The sequence below is a fragment of the Alosa sapidissima genome, chromosome 12 (genome assembly GCF_018492685.1).
Source record: "Alosa sapidissima isolate fAloSap1 chromosome 12, fAloSap1.pri, whole genome shotgun sequence".
Taxonomy (NCBI): domain Eukaryota; kingdom Metazoa; phylum Chordata; class Actinopteri; order Clupeiformes; family Clupeidae; genus Alosa; species Alosa sapidissima.
The window spans coordinates 8426476-8442325 of NC_055968.1; the positions used below are offsets into that span (position 1 = coordinate 8426476).

Below are 15850 nucleotides of genomic sequence, written 5' to 3' on the forward strand. Positions count from 1 at the left end.
GATGAAATCTAAATCCAGCATCTAAACAGACATCCCCATGGACACACAGGATGCCCTCCAGGATAATCTAATGTGTTTAAGGTAAGAGTTCACCAGCGTCGACCAGGCAGGCTTGTCCTGTCTGTCTGTGGCCCAGGCTTGCTTCACTCCCCTCTGCCTCAGACCTCCTCCCAAGTCCACACTGCAAGCTCCTCTCCACAGGCTACCAAACCTGCCTTCTGTGATCTCAGCAGAAACACTTAAGGTTCACAGTGGGCGCTCATCAAAACCATCTGCTGGGGAGGGGGGAGCTGCGTGTGTGTGTGTGTGTGTGTGAGCACGAGTGTGTGTGTGTGTGTGCGTGTGGGGGGGGGGGGTTTGAGGGGGGTTATGGGGGCGTTGGAGCATCGGCCTCGGTACGATTAATCTTCTCTCAATTAGCACTATAACAGGCCGCTGCAGCAGGCGAGGCCAGAGCACAGCAAAGGTGGGAAACGGCTAACAGCATGGCGGCAAAGATGACGACATGGAGGGTAAGATCAGAAAGAGATCAGAAAGAAGGAGGAGCGAGGGGGGGGACGGGCAAGATGGTTTAGGCAAGCTGGTGCAGAGCTGGAAATGTGGGCTTTTATTAGTGTTAAGATGGTGTGCAATGTTTTTTTTTTTTTTTTTTCAAGACTGTGTGACCGTGTGATAGAGAGAGAAAGAAAGCTGTGCTGATGATGAAGAAATTGGCTTGAGTACAGAGTCAAGATAAATGATGACAAAAACATTGACATTTAAAACATGTAGGTCGATATCTGAAGCTCAGGCAAGGGCCTGGTGAACAAAGATACTCCAATCACCAATCGGAGTCACCAATGGAGTCACACACACACAGCATCCATCTTCTCCACTCGTCCAATTAGGGCTTAGCCCTGAGGTTCATCACGACACGTTGTCCGACAGCGGCCTCAGTCGAGCCTTCCCTGAGGCTTCTGTTGAACCTTCACAGGAGCAACCTGACAAAGCCTGACTGCGATGGACCTTCACAGGAGCAAACTTTGCTCACGCAGCCTGACAAAACCTGACTGCGACGGACCGACCTTAAAGGCTTCCGTTTTCTCCGCCAGCACATTGTGACGCCCCATCGGGGCTCTTAGGAGAAGAGGGGAAGGGCTGGTTAACGGGGGGGGGGGGGGGGGGGTATGGTGGGGGGTGGTGAAGCTGTGCCGGTGATCCGTCGGGAGCTTGTTACATTTAACGCGGAGCAGACTACCAACTGTGAATAATTGACGGGGCCATTTCAGAGAACTCCACGCAGGTTACTAAAGGCCTCGAGAACGAAGAGAACTCCACGCAGGTTACTAAAGGCCTCAAGAACGAAGAGAACTCCACGCAGGTTACTAAAGGCCTCGAGAACGAAGAGGAGGGTGGGGGACCCATGCGTTTGGAGCACCTTAGGTTCTGTAGCGCTTCTCTTCTCTCTTTCATTTCTGCTGTGCTCGTTAAAACTTCTGAGCCCAACATGGCTGGTCCACTCAATGGTCAGTCTCAGAGAGGATTGCTTTCACACACAGATATAATGCCATGCGGGGGGAGGCAGTATGCAGATCACAACGCTTACTGCACAACTGAGTTCCTGACTACTCATCTCCATCTTGACTGTTTACTTTTTTAGTTAAGCGGCCTGTAATTCTAGTGAAAGAACAACTTTCACACAGTGAAAGACACTTTCATAATGCACCTGCTCATGACAACCGCAGCAGCGGAAGTAGCCGTAAAAAACCCTTCCTGTATGGCATGATAAGCAGTGCTGATGATATGTAAGGGTAGCCTAGAAATCTAGACGCACCCTAGCGGCGGCAAATTAATTTGCTCAGCCTGTACGTCTAGTATCGAACCATAGGAATTTCTATTGGCTTAACACCGTGGATGTTCTCCAATCACAGCGCTCTATTTCGTTAGAGAGTCTTAAGGCGGGCTTAACAGGATAACGACATCCTGCGACGGTGAACAACAAGGAAGGTGGCTATGGCGAACGAAGAGCGGTTGTTTGAATCGGCGTTGGCGTCAACTTTGGAGGAGTTGGACTTGTGCTTTTCTTTGAAAGTAGAGCAACACAATGCACTTAAGTCATTCCTTTCGAAGAAGGATGTATTTGCCGTTTTGCCGACCGGATATGGATATGGTCGTAGCGCTGGCCTATTGCATGCCTAGGCAGTTTGAAAGACAATTCTCTGCCCGCCCCTTGGATTAAGCAGGTGAATGATTAGATTCCAGACTATACATTTCAATGATATAGGATGGCCCGCCAGGCTAATGTAAGGGTACATTACAAAAAAAATAAGAAAACAAGGTAGGTGTGCTCTTGAAATGTGTCCATGAAAATAGTCAAAATATGTTAAAAGAAACAGACATGTGTATCAGCATCAGTCAGATGGAGATGATCAGAATAACGTGTTGTATATAAGGGGGAAAATATAACCCACAACATGTAGCCAGGATGTCCATTAGCCCATTCGTTTTACCATGGGGGGCAATCATGGACAATCATTCTGAATCATCCACAGAAAAGATAGGGGAAGTGCATCTTCCTGACACTGTTAAGATGTGCTAGGCCTACAGTTTCTCCCCCTCTCAGACCCCCCCCCCCCCCCCCCTCCTCCTGTGTGCCAGGCCCAGCACAAATGAATATTTCATGGGCTCTCAAATCCTGTGTTTAATTTGAGCTCCCGGAGAGAAGCGAGGCTCCCTGCTAGCTATATCAGGCCCCTCGCCACCGCACAACCACAACCACTTCTGCCCAAATGTTTCTCTGCGCCTGCCAATTTGTCTTCAGATCAAACAGATTTGGGGCCGTTTAGACTGTGAGCAGTCACGTTGGAGGGGGGAGATCTTCCTCTGCTCACAAGGCTCATGTGTAGCCTAGTAACCAACAGCAGGGGTGTATATGGAGGCATCAGATTCAGCCTCAGCTGGTTACCACTAATAACGTATGCTAACAATGATAAATTTATATGATTTTTTAATAATTTGACAATTCTTCAGCATTTGTACTTTAGTTACTCTTGTTGGAGTTTGATGTTTGGGAAATACTGTCAGTAGCTCTTTGAAGCTTGAGGTTCATACTATTGTATGTATGTTATGTCATGTAGTCCAGAGACACGACTGTGTGTGCAAATGTGTATAAAACAAGAGGCACCAGCCAGAGAAGAGGTGTAGGCTGGAGAGTGCATGTGAGTTTATGTGTGTGTGTGTGTGTATATATATATATATATATATATATATATATATATATGTGTGGAGAGCCAGATGAGCAGTAGTAGTGTACAGAGCTGATGGGTGGGGCCCCTCACCTCCTGGATGGTTTTGCTGGCGGGGAAGTTCAGGCTGTAGTCCCTCTGGGCCTCACGGTGGCTGATCACCAGTAGGAAGCTCTGATTTAATGACTCTTGAAGCATGCTGGACAACACACACACACACACACACACGGGAGACAAAAGAAAAACACAAAACAAAACAGATTTGTTAGTGTCAAGCAGGGAAGCAAGTAAGAACTCGTCAGACGCTGGCCCCTACCGTGAGGGGCTTCCCCTCCCTCTCTCCAGGGGCACGGCTGATGGAGGAAGAACAAGCTCAGGCTAGGACCGCCACTCCTGCCACCGCCGGCCTGCCTCTCACCAGATCAACACACCCAGCAAGATACTCAGCTGGGCCAGAGAGCACCCCACACACACACACACACACATCTCTCCATATCTGTACTCTCTCCCACCCTCTGACAGAGCCAAGAGCCAAGAGCCAACAGCCAGATGGGGATGGGCAGGGCGGGGCAGGGGGAGAGGGGTGCTCACTACTCTCCAGAAGGAGGTCAGAGTTGGAGTGGGGCTTCCACTGACACTACTGGACACAACTGAGAAGCCAGACAGTCACACAGAATGGGATGGCAAGCGCTGACTTGAGATGCTCACTATAGGAAACCTTTATGCAGCATTCTCTCTGCACAATGCATGCAATGGCAACAACGTCAAGGGCGTCACTTCTCTTCAGACGACGACACATTTCCCAGCGAGGTTAAGTGCCGTTCTGAGTAAACGCCTGGGTCTGCGTGGATGCATATGAATCAACAGCTTAGTGGCCGTGGCGAGGGAAGGAAGGGAGAGGAGAGGAGAGCTAGGGAATTAATATGTAGCATCCACATTAATTATGCAATCAGCAGTTTAATCTGAGGAGCTTTGGACAAGCTTATGTTAACAGAAGCCCAAATTTACTGTAATGACAGCATATTTACATTGACTAAAACTCTGAAATCAATATGTAAATGTAATGTTTGTTATAGCTAGCGGCCAGATGATTGGGAAGCAAGTGTGTGTGTTTGCCCATTGTGTGCTCTTGTATGTGCGCCTGGGAGGAAGAGAGACTGTGTGTGTGTGTGTGTGTGTGTGTGTGTGTGTGTGTGTGTGTGTGTGTGTGTGTGATGCATATGTGATGGGACGTAGAGAGGTGAAGTCAGGAGAGAGCCAAGAGGAGATTTAGTGACGAGTCTGGCGCCCGTACTCATATCTATGCTGGCGTCTGAGTGGAAGCAGCAGGGCAGCAGCACACTCTCCCAGCACAAGGGAAGAGCACAGAGCAGATGTTTCAAATAAGGATCCCCATGCCTGGGTGCACATCCGCTTATTCATACACCAGTCTAACACTCGCACGTGCCTTTCTCAAGCACAATTTACATAATTTCATTAGAAAAAAAAGGACAACTAGCAGTAAGTGTCATGGCAACCACAAATCTGTAACAGTGATAGAATCTATCAAGACAACAATCTATCCATCTCCAACTTCTCAAACCAATAAGTGTGGCAGAATAAATTCCTCCTAGAAGTGCAATAGTATGGGGAGACAGAGAGGGGGAACTAACTATTTCAACAACAGACATGTATAAATGGATATAATTACTAAGTGACCACTTGTTTTACAACACTCGTTTTGAATCGCCTTTGACTGCTTTGAGTGGCTGCCAACAGGCATACTGTAGGCTACTCAAACATGTCCTAAAACAACCCTTAACGTTAGTTTTCAAAACTGTGCAACTCACCGAGTGGTTAGTGGTGTTCGTTGATGTTCCAAAACAAGTAGTGTAGCGAAATACAGTTGGTCATGTTTTATTTGGCATTTTGTAAAATCCCATTGATTTCTGTTGGAAGACTCATTGCACGTTGATATTACTGCGCCGTCTATGCTTCAGGTTCAAATATTGAGCGGTTGTGAGCAGAGGTGGGACCAAGTCACTGTTTGGCAAGTCACAAGTCTTAACAGTCAAGTCCAAGTCAAGTCCCAAGTAAAGACAGAGAAGGGCAAGTCGAGTCCAAGTCCCAATCTTTTTCAAGTCCTGAACAAGTCATCAGGTATTTTTAACTTAATAATGCCATTATTAGACTATCAATCATAATTTTAACATCAATCTAATCTACAGTATTTTTTTTTATAAATACAGATTAAAATATGTTCAATGTTTCTGTCTTGAAATCTTTTACGATATATGCACCCGCATACCTGTGAAATATACGCATGAGCATACCCGAGTAATCTGTACGAAACGGATAGCTACATGGCACTCAGCACAGCAGCAAATATATATTGTTTTTCCAAATTGCGGCGTCCACTGTAAGGATGAGTAATAATTTGACTGATGGCAGTTCACTGCGCTAGGCCACAGATTTGCCTGCAAACAATTTTTTAGGTTGTCTGCCAGTGGCAACTCATAAAGCCAAGGTCATGGTTAATGATTACAATAAATGGTGACGAGAAGAATCGTCACATAGGCTACATTAGTAAATTGTTGCGGTTAATTACGATTTTATTAGGGCTGTCAAACGAATAAAAAAAATAACTAATTAATCTCATATTTTGAAATGAATTAATCTAGAATCTTTTCTCCCTAAAGACTAAAGCTCCTTATATGGCATATTAACAGCATAAATCACAAAACTGAGTAACCACAAAGATAAAAGTAAAACACTTCTATATTATGTAAATGATAATAATGACACAGTAATTTTGTTTTAAAGTATTAATTTCTTAAATAGGCTACTACACGTGATGCTGTTTGACTCATTTGTATGGTGCACTGTCACTTTAAGCCCATTGTGTGCCACTGTCCTCACGTTCTCCTAATGATCTTTTTTTTTCCGCTCCATTAGCTATGGCTAGTCCACAAACTCGAACATTGTTTGTGCCACGTGTATAGCACAATATTAACAATGATAAGCATGATATTAAGTTGGCACAAACAGCTTTCATTCCTTTGGAAATAAAAGCATGTAATGACATGATGCTTGCTAGACATTTTCTGTTTGCAATTATGAATTATGAGCCTGGTAGCCAGTAGCCACCTAGCTAAGTGGAATGCGTTTCAATCGGCATAGGCCTAATATCATGTGCTTCATGTTAAACGAATTATTGAAGACTTCAAAAGACTCACCAGTTCTATTACACAAAGGCAAAGACTACTCTTGTCCATTTTCCAAATCACAGTGAGTGCAGCCTGACTCAAGATTTATAACAGTAGTGAGAACCGGATAAATCCACAATTTCCCCTAAGCTCTTCATGATTTCCTTTTATACCTTTCTTATATAAGGAGATATCAATCATCATGAACAATGACCGGCCAGCTGGAACCTGCCACTCATTTTCTCTCCCTTTTGTGCGCGCTGAGACGCGTTCTCAATTAAATGGAGTAGGCTAGCATACTTTCAAGTTGGATGATCACTGTGCTCTGCCTGCTTTTTACTCGCGGAAGTGAAAGCATCTCTGGGGTGACTGGTCCACGATCAGGAAATTTATTTTTTGACTCGAGACATGTCAAGTCATTACAAGTCAAAGAGGCAAAGTCCGAGTCAAGTCTCGAGTGAATAGTATTCAAGTCCAAGTAGAGTCGCAAGTCATGCCGATTTTGATCAAGTCGAGTCTGAAGTCATTAAAATCATGACTCGAGTCTGACTCGAGTCCAAGTCATGTGACTCGAGTCCACATGTCTGGTTGTGAGGTGTCTGAATAAATAGTTCCACAATAGCAAATAAGACAGTTGGAAATCATACATTGCGCCGATATATTTGCTTTTAATAATCAACACCACTAACCACTCGGTGAGTTGCACAGTTTTGAAAACGAACGTTAAGGGTTGTTTTAGGACATGTTTGAGTAGCCTACAGTATGCCTGTTGGCAGCCACTCTGAGCAGTCAAAGGCGATTCAAAACGAGTCAGAAAAGTCTAGACAGGACCAATCGTCAAAATGTCGGTGTCCACCACTCTAGTTCATCCAAAACAAACCAGAAAAGGGACTCAAAGTGCTAAATACCGGAATTTTCCTTTAAACACATCTGTGTCCGTTGCCATAGCATAAACACTGACATGGACAACTGGTCAACCATTGGACTGAGATGAGATGATTTGTTTATACTGTAAAGGCGCAGAAATATACTCAAGAATCGTTCAATTCTCTAGTCATTGTGTTTTCTTTCCTTTCCTCATACGTGATCATAAGTGAGTGTCCCCTTCACCAGGGGAGTGCTGACGTTAATCTCACATCTACACTCTAGCTGAATGGACGCCAAGAATAAGTCATTAGCAATGTGCAGTTTTTTGAGTCGTAAATAACAGTCTTTGTAGAAGCATGCCCAAACCACTACCACCGCAACCGCATGCAAATGACTGTTAGTGTTCCTATTTAATCAAAAAAGTTAATTTCACACACTGCACAATTTGCACACTTTTGATAATAAGGGTAGTAACAGAGGAGAGCTGGTGTTGATTAGATTACTTGTTGCAGTGGTGGTCTCTTCCATAAAGATACAATTAATAGAGAAACAACAAGACTAAATAAACAACTGAAAGTCGCTTCTAATTACAGGATGAGATGAGAAAAGCAGCAACAAGCTGGCGATTTTACAAAAAACACAAATTCATCAAAACTTACTCTAATTCCATTCTATAATTCCAATCCTAATTTAGTGCAATTTATTCAAAAAGCTGTGAGAATAAACATGAATAATATTTCTAGAGTACACAACTTTCCATTTTTAATCGAAATCTGAACTAATGTTATTAGCAAATCGCATAAGCTGCAATTAATTATGATTATTTTTTACCATTTCAGTCAACGTCAATACTTATGGTTATATGATTTAACAGATTATTGTTATTACCGGTATATACAGATTATTCATGTATTATATACTGAATAGAAGTTTGACTTTCAAAAACTCTATCGGAAATCAAATTGCAATATTAGTCAAAAAAATTGCATGCAATTGCATACATGTTCCCTACATCATTCAGCCCTAGTACACAATAGTAGAGACAGGAAGAGAGAGGTTTCCAGACGTGCCCAGGATGCTGAACATGGGATGATGTGCTATTTTTATTTTCACCGTACATGAAAAGCTGTCATCTCCAGCTGTGAGGCTTTAGGTGGTGTCGTGTGTGTGTGTGTGTGTGTGTGTGTGTGTGTGTGTGTGTGTGTCACCTGGTCTGGCCTGCTTGTGCCCGTGTCGCCTCCTGAGCCTCCACACCCCTCGAGGCGGCCCAGACAAAAATGTCAGCGCTCTTCTGAGACATAGAAAATAAGCGGTGGCAGAGGAGCTGCGAGGCAACTCAACAGATTGGTGGGGTTGTGAGATAAGCCTCCCCACCACCACCACTTTACCCTGCTGCATCGGGTCTCCCACGGAGAACAGACCAAACCGCAGACCTGCACCAGTCTACTGCTCTAGGCTCCATTGCCTTTCACTGGGCTCCCGAACAAACGGCACAAACCTGACAGCCCCATCCTAGTTTTAAAGAGAAGGAATGTCTACATCTTTAACGGATGACCAGAATATGATTTTAACGTATTTCAAGGATTTTATTGCAACTGTAAACAGACTCATTCTGTGTTCCGCATCTGTAATGTATGTAATGTGGGTAATAAGCGCACCTCAACAACTGACCTTCTCCACCAAACCAGACCTACTGTAGCAGAGGTGATCAGATCAGCACAAACTCTTAGTCTCATAAATTTACTGGTTATGATCAGGCCACCTCACAATGGGATTATCTGATGGCTGTCAATCACAGCTGATAATATTTCATTTGGACCCCCCCCACCCCCCCCCCAACGCACACACCCTTCAGATCTGCCAACTGATCATACGCAAGACGGGCCTCTCTGAGCGCACAGCTGCAAGCCTGAAATGAATCTTTCCCTATACACTCGTTTGGGTTTGGAAATGAAAGGAACCTTAAACAAACACATCTCCGTGGGATGAAACAGAAAAAGATGATGATTCATACTGAATAATTCCTCGGCCTTAATTATTTATGCTGCGGATTAAGGCTCTTGGATACCTCGTTGTGTAGACAATCAGTCAACAGTACCTTGAGAGAGTGAGAGAGAAAGAGAGAAAGAATGAGAGAGTGTGTGTGCGTGTGTGTGTTGGGGGGGGGGGGGGGGGGGGGGCACAGAAAGGAAGCTAAGCTCGGACTCGTGAGTGGATTGCTCTAACTACCTGGTGGGAGGGCTCTACTCTCTCGACTCCACTGCAAGCTGCCCAATTTATTTTCTAATCAAACAGAGGATTTAAATGAGATGGTGTGCAGGACGTGGGACGTGTGTGTGTGTGTGTGTGTGTCGTGGGGAGGGGGGGAGAGAAGTATTTGATTTGGTCTGTTTGTGTTAGGTGTGCAGATATGCTTTGCTGTAATTGCCAACAGTCGCTTTTATTTGTTAAGTTTTCTCCCATCCCCCCCCCCCCCCCACACCCCACACCCACACCTCTGCAGGTCCCAATTATGCGAGAGCAGCGTACTCCAGCAGTGATGAGTGAACAGCACAGCAACGGAGTTTAAGATGGCCAGATGCCAGAGCACACTGGCACATTGCAACAAAACAAATGTAAAACATGCTATTGTCCTACTGTTATCGCCTTTTGATTTATACAAATGCAGCCCCCTATTCATAGAAATTAGTTATTGGGGGTAGCATACAGGATTAACTAATCTAACTAAGACATCACAATCAAAATTACCGCTTTTACCTAACCCGATCCACAGGTCTACATTTTCTCATTATTTTTCCAGGTCACAGCTAGTTCTGGTTTTCAATATTTCACTCCATAGTGTTATAAGCACATTATAATAATAATAATAATAATAATAATAATAATAATAAGTCATATTTGAAATCACTGTTGACAGCCAACTGCTTTGTTCAGTACCTGGTGTGCATCAGAAATATTTCACTTAACTTTCGTTTCATCACAGGTGTACTTTAGAGGGGCAATATACAATAGATGTACGAAGCACAGTAATATCCCACATATTAGCCACATAGTGTATAAACTGCATGTTACCGTTTTATGCAACAAAGCTGTGTATTGACCATATCCTTGTATTAACCATAGTGCCCAATAGTTTTATAGATGCATTCCCATGTATAGCCTTCCCCTGTGTATTAGCCTCATAGCTGAAAAAGACTTGCAAAATCAATGTATAAACATCGGATAATAGGCAGGAAATTACGGGTAGTTAAAAAAACACCCCATTACAAAAAACATTGCCATGTCTTTGCTTGCTTAACATCAGCAGGATAAATCATGAGAATTAGGCCTACATCTTAACCAGATTTGAATTCCTTTATTCCTAGGACCAAGTGCTTACTGTGCAGAAGTCTTTGAAATCTCACACACAGCAGTTTCCTTACCCTCTTGTCAACGGCTACACTCTCACCCTGCCACAGTGAGGAACATTCAGCTCAGTACTATTTCACTCACACTACAGACTCACTGGCCAACACCTATACTGCACTCACTGTGTACAGGTCAAACACACACACTCACTCGGTTCTCTCTCACATTCTATGTATTTCTTGTTCTTGCTTGCTTGCACTGCCATTCTCCCCGTTTGTCTCTATCTATAGGAAAGATAACGTTTAAAGAGACAGCAGTGTGATGAGGGGATGCTGTGCTCTGTCCACCACTTCCTCTGTGTTCCAGTGCTTTTGGGAAAGCTGCAGGGTGTCTGAACAGCACAGTAGCAGCTCTGCATGTCCTCCAACTCTTGAGCGGAGCCCCTCTCCCTCCTCCTAATCATCCATCTCGCCAGTCGCCCAGGTGTGAAAGTGCCGCCCAGCGGTCACCCTCACCTGTCCACGAGCCAGTTGGGTCCCTACAAGCCACCTAACCAGGTCGGCGGACCAGTTAAGCACAAACAGAAGCCGGGATCCCCAGGGAACTAATGAGGGGACTTAACCGTGGTGGGGCCGGAGGAGGAAGTGAGAGAACCCGAGCGAAGGAGTGAAAGAGATAATGACTTAAAAAGTGTGTCACCATTAGCTGACATGAGCGCGTGCGGAAAACGGTGAGGTTATATGACCCCTGCTGCTGAAGTGCAGCTGTTCAAAGCAGCAGCCCAATACAAATCACAGCACCTTTCCTCTGCATCTAATCAGTCAGTGAAGACGATGCAGCAAATATGATATGATAAACAAATAAAAAGTGACGAAGACACAGCAACACCTGACTGTTCAAAACAGTGGCAACAGGTCAGGGATGATGGGGGAGAAGAGGAGGGTGCTAAACTGATTAAAAGAAGATGGAGGGAGAGAGAGAGAGAGAGAGAGAGAAACTGATTAAAGTCACAGAGGAGAGCGAATCTTCCCCCTGGTGTGTTAACTTCTCCTCTCTGGCTCCTTCACACCTCGAGGTGGTGTGTCCATACAGGCCCGCCATCATGACAGTCATTACAGACACACACACACACGTGACAGGGCCGCCCCCCGCTGGCTTACACTGCTGCCCTAATCAACACAGATAATTACACACGCCTACGCGCTCACAAGCGCGCACACACACACACACACACCATGACATGGACACAAACACTTTCTAAACTGTTCACCCACACAACTATACACACACAAAATGGACACATACGCACTGTCACTTATTCTGTAGGACATGGGAAGACAGAAAAGGTGAACAGACACACACACACACACACACACCTGTCTGGTCTGAAAACTGGTCCAGTTACTTTTGGCATCAAGTAAGAATTAATGTCTTGATTTCACAATTGTAATGATGGCGGACCAAGCGTAAATAGCCTACGGTCACACACACACAAACAAACATACAACAAGAGATTTAAAAAATGTGCAAGAGACAACAGCCGACTGCGGACGATAAAAACAGCCAGTCAGAACCATCTCTAACTGGAGAACATTTGATACCACATGGTGCCATACATAAATAAATCTTTGTTCTTGTCAAACTTTACTGCAGTCAATAAATCCTGTGGGCCTCTAACATGGCTGCATCCTGCATGTACATTAACATCAGATGCTGCTGTCTTTGTTTGGAATGTAATGATGTGTGTGAAAAAGAATATCCTTATAGGACAATAAAGACTCTATACTATGGCTGATAATCATTCTGTAGACCTCCAAGTGCATGCTGTCACAAAACGGGCAGTCTGCAGTCTCATAAGTGGTTATATGGCGCCACCTGGCGTCCAGCACTCACAGCGCACTCTCCCCATCTAACAGATGCCATCTGATGGACAGACAAAACACGGTTGTGCTGCATGATGTGGACATGACTGGCTCAGCGTATACACATGGTGGTTTAGTTAACAAATGGCATCAGGATGACACAGCTCAGTGCAGGGTACCAGGGCCTTTAAAAGACCATCACAAGACTAAAGCATCTCATCAGGAGATTTTCCAGGTAGAAAAAGGAGTCAACTCCAAAGTCATGCACACATCCCTTTGAAAAATCAACAAAAACTGTACAAATGATCTCAAATAAACTTGACAAATGGGTAAATAAATTAAACAGGAAGGGATGTTGCATTGTCATCAGTTGCATTCCGAGAGCTCTGCTGCCCTCTGTAGATGGATGCAGAAGCCTGAAAGTGTGTGTACACCCAGATGACACTCAGTTGTGTGTGTGTGTGTGTGTGTGTGTGTGTGTGTGTGTGTGTGTGTGTGTGTGTGTGTGTGTGTGTGTGTGTGTGTGTGTGTGTGTAGACTTGTATAGAGACAGATGTAGACCTTGAGGATGGTGTTTGACCACACTGAGGGGGTTGCATGTGGATTCAGAAGGCTGTTTGTGGAGACATGGACTGTGTGTATAGGCCAGGGGTTGGCAACCTGCGGCTCCGGAGACGCATGCGGCTCTTTGATCCCTCTGATCAGCTTTTGAAATTAATTAAATCACTTGTAATCACAATCTGTAACCGTAGCTGTACGATATTGTTACATTCGCGGTTCGTTGCCATATCAATATCAAACAAAATCACCGATTTCCCTCCATTCCAGTCAACGAGAACACTTTAATTGTTATTGTTGATGTGTGTGCTTGCTGTAGGCTAGATAAGGAAAATGTCAAAAAGGAAACGTCAGCGACCACAGCTTGCGAGCACAAACACAAGGCTGAAATGGGAAAGTTTCCATCCGAAGACTGATTCTGAAAACGCGAAATGAACTGCCCGTTATATACATCACGCACTGCAACGAGTTCGTAGGCTGCTGTGTTAACCCTGTTCAGTTCCACTTGCATGTGAGAAATCTCTCTCACATATGAAAAATATGAAGACAAACCTGCACTCACATTTAAGGGCAATTCCGCACAAAACTGTCACATCCATAACGCCAACACAATGCCATGGTATTTAGTTGGCGTTATGGATATGACAGTTTTGCGTGGAGTTGCCCTAAATGGTGACAGCCTCAATTCTTGCATGAAACTTCACCTCACTGAATACGAGACATCCAGACTCCAAGGACATCACCAAATCTCTGCTAGGCCTAAATGTTCAATTTCGCCAATGACATGTCAACGAAAATTGAGTGTTGTGTTGTTAGCTATGATGTTACTTTGCATACCAAAGGACACTGGAAAAATAGGGGGTGGTATTTAGCCTACATAGGAAGCCTAAGGTCTATACTTCTGTCATTCCACTTTACATTTCAAGTTACTTGCACATTAAAACTAGTAGAAAATGTAGGCTATTTAAAAATTCTCTGTTGAATGAAAGTAACTGTACGTTAAATATCCAAACCTTTTCTTGTAACCGTCTTTATGTGGCTCTTCTGAGATTAAAAAAATTTATAAATTTGGTAAAAGTGGCTCTCCAGACAAAAAAGGTTGCCGATCCCTGGTATAGGCAGTTAATGGGCTTCATAACTACACTCTGAGTAGGTTGCAAGTGAACTTGGAGCGTTGCATGTGGATAAGTGAACTGAACGTGGACTGTGAATGTGGTCTCTGAGTGGGCTGTATTTGGGTGCTGAGTGGGTGGTGTGTATTATGACCCGGGCCAGACTCTGTCTGCATACAACACTTGTTCATTTGCAATCTACTCAGAGGGAGTGCAGTGTGTGTGTGTGTGTGCTGGTCCTTGTGCCCATGGCCCGGGTCATTTCCCAGTATACGGGCGCAGTAACCAGTTGCGCCACAGCCGCCAAATATGTTGACTGTCTGCATACAACCCTTGTTCATTTGCAACCTACTCAGTGTGTGTGTGTGTGTTTGCTTGTCCACACTCACCTGTTCTGGCTAGTGCTGGCAGAGGGGGTGATGTCGGGGGTCAGGACGTACAGGCTGTTGTTCTTGGGCAAATGTAAACTCCGCAGCACAGTCTGTCAGGACAGGGCAGGAGAGAGGAGACAGGGAGACAGAAGAAAGAAAAAAAAAGTCACATACAGACCTAAACTAAAAACGCATTCAAAGCCACTTTATAGCTACACATCAGCTTAGGAAGGAAGAACTCTGATCGGCAACACATCAGTTCCAGAATCAGCCAATATCTGGAGAATGACTGGTTCTAGGTATGTCCAGCATGTAGTTTACTCTGGAGTTGAATCCTCTCCCAAAATGGATGTACTGAATCAGAACTGGACCATGATCAAAACAGAGCCAGGCAAGAACCCGCATCTTCTACACACTCAGCTGTTAGCTGCTCATTTTCTACACACTCAGCTGTTAGCTGCTCATCTTCTACACACTCAGCTGTTAGCCACTCATCTTCTACACACTCAGCTGTTAGCCGCTCATCTTTAAACAAGACAACTCCAATCCACACCCCGAAATTCAGCAACTTACATTTCAGTTACCTAGCTGCCCGTTCTGTGAACGACACAAAAACAAACTCCAGTGTTTGTACACAAACAGCCAGTGTTACATACACTACTCTGGCCAATCAGCATGTTACTTCAGGCCAAAAAAGGCAGAGGTGTAATATGATCGGCTGTTGAGCTCATGTATGGTAGTGTAGTGTAGTGTAGTGGTTAAGGAGCTGGGCTAGCGTGCAGTAGCCTGAAAGTTGTCGGTTCAATTCCCGGCTTCCACCGCTGTGCCCTTGAGCAAGGCACTTAACCCCAAGTTGCTCCGGGGACTATGTGATCCCTTGTAATATAGCTGACATATGTAAGTCACTTTGGTCAAGAAGTGTCTGCTAAATGTAATGTTAATGTATCAAACTTTCTCGGCCATTGACTCCCCGATTCTGGTGAAACATGTAGTATAGAGGTATTGTATCAAAACTGGACCTAGGCCAGAGCGTTCAAATTCCCTGAAGAGAGGTGAGGAGTGAGGCAAACACATTTTTGTGAAAACATTCCAGATTGTTCTTTTTGAACTGTAAAGCTGATGATGCATGGGGCAACTTTTGAGCAATGTTACTGCAATGTTCCTCATTATTGTGGTTCTGGTATGTTCCCATTGATATTGGGAAACAATTTATTTTCTGTAGAATTTTAATCATCAGTAAGCAAATCATCATGATCATCCGATCAGAATAAATGGAACTGGTTACGTGGTTGCCCAGCGACATTGCTCAAACAGTTGACCCAG

General features: G+C 44.5%; 1 protein-coding gene across 1 annotated transcript in view; it reads right to left on the reverse strand.

Moving 5' to 3' along the window:
• Positions 1-15850, reverse strand: part of faf1 (Fas (TNFRSF6) associated factor 1) — an 86753-nt gene that overhangs the window by 48117 nt on the left and 22786 nt on the right. Inside the window, exons 6-7 of the mRNA XM_042056993.1 lie at positions 14546-14637; positions 3293-3423 (exon numbers count right to left, since the gene is read on the reverse strand). Of these exons, the coding sequence (XP_041912927.1) occupies positions 3293-3423; positions 14546-14637 (223 nt within the window). The remainder of the gene's footprint in view (positions 1-3292; positions 3424-14545; positions 14638-15850) is intronic.